This window comes from Eimeria tenella, genomic scaffold (genome assembly GCF_000499545.2).
Source record: "Eimeria tenella Houghton genomic scaffold, Eth_scaff1808, whole genome shotgun sequence".
Classification (NCBI taxonomy): domain Eukaryota; phylum Apicomplexa; class Conoidasida; order Eucoccidiorida; family Eimeriidae; genus Eimeria; species Eimeria tenella.
This window is the reverse complement of record NW_013541640.1, coordinates 1,904-2,955: the sequence shown is the minus strand read 5'-3', so window position 1 is coordinate 2,955 and position 1,052 is coordinate 1,904. Positions and strand designations below refer to the sequence as shown.

Genomic DNA, 1,052 nt, shown 5'->3' with positions numbered 1-1,052 from the left:
ATAAACAAATAAATAAATAAATAAAATATAAGTAAATGAATAAATAAAAATAAATAAATAATTATTATAAATAAACAAACAAATGGACAAATAAATAAATAAATAAAATATAAATTGAAAATAATAAATATAAATAAATAATAGATATAAATAAATTAACAAATGGATAAATAAACAAATAAATAAACAAATAAATAGATAAATATAAATAAAAAAATAAATATGAATAATCAAATAAATATATATGAGATAACTATAAATGAATAAATAAATAAATAAACAGCAAACAGTGATGGCAATAAATAAATAAGTAAATAAATAAAATAAAATGAAGTAAAATAAAATAAAAAGAAATAAAATCAAATTAAACTAAATTAAATCAAATTAAATTAAACAAAATAAAATATAATAAAATAAAACAAATTTAAAAAAAAACCGTACTTCTTTGAAAAACCCTGGAGCTGGCGTGGTGGTTTTTGTAAACCCTAGCCGCTGTAAACCCCTCAACTCTTCTTCTATTTCTGCTGCTGCTGCTTCCAGCTCTTCTTCACTCAAGGGCCTTCCTGCTGCTGCTGCTGCTGCTGCTGCAGCAAGTGGGGAATCTGCTGCTTCTGCTGCTGCAGGGAGTGGGGGTGCTGCTGCTGCAGCGGGTGCGGGGGGTGCTGCTGCTGCTGCAGCGGGTGCGGGAGGTACTGCTGCAGCAGCAGATGAGGGAGGTGCTGCTGCAGCAGCAGCTGCAGCATCTGGGGCTGCTGCTGCTGCTTCATCCTCTGCTCCTACTGCTTCATCGGCTGCAGCTGCTGCTTCGTCTGCTGCTGCTGCTCCTGCAGGCACTCCATCCGTTGCTTCTGCTGCTGATGCAGGACGAGCAGCAGGATCTGCTGCTGCAGCAGCAGCAGCATTATCTGCTGCTGCTGCGCTGCCCAGAGAAAAGTATAAAATAGAAAAACTCAGAAGCAGCAAACGCAGGGGGGGGCCCCCCATCTTCTTTTAGCTGTATGTGGGGTTTAGGGTTTTGATTTAAGTACTTGTAGAACAGCACAAGACAATGT

The 1,052-nt window shown here is 37.0% G+C and overlaps 1 protein-coding gene across 1 annotated transcript in view; it reads right to left on the bottom strand.

Annotated features, from left to right (window-relative positions):
• ETH_00042460 (uncharacterized protein) overlaps positions 1-984 on the bottom strand; it is a gene marked incomplete at both ends in the record, with an annotated part of 1,731 nt that extends 747 nt beyond the window's left edge. Inside the window, one exon of the mRNA XM_013373912.1 lies at positions 442-984. Within this exon, the coding sequence (XP_013229366.1) occupies positions 442-984 (543 nt within the window). The remainder of the gene's footprint in view (positions 1-441) is intronic.
• Between the last annotated feature and the right edge of the window lie 68 nt (positions 985-1,052).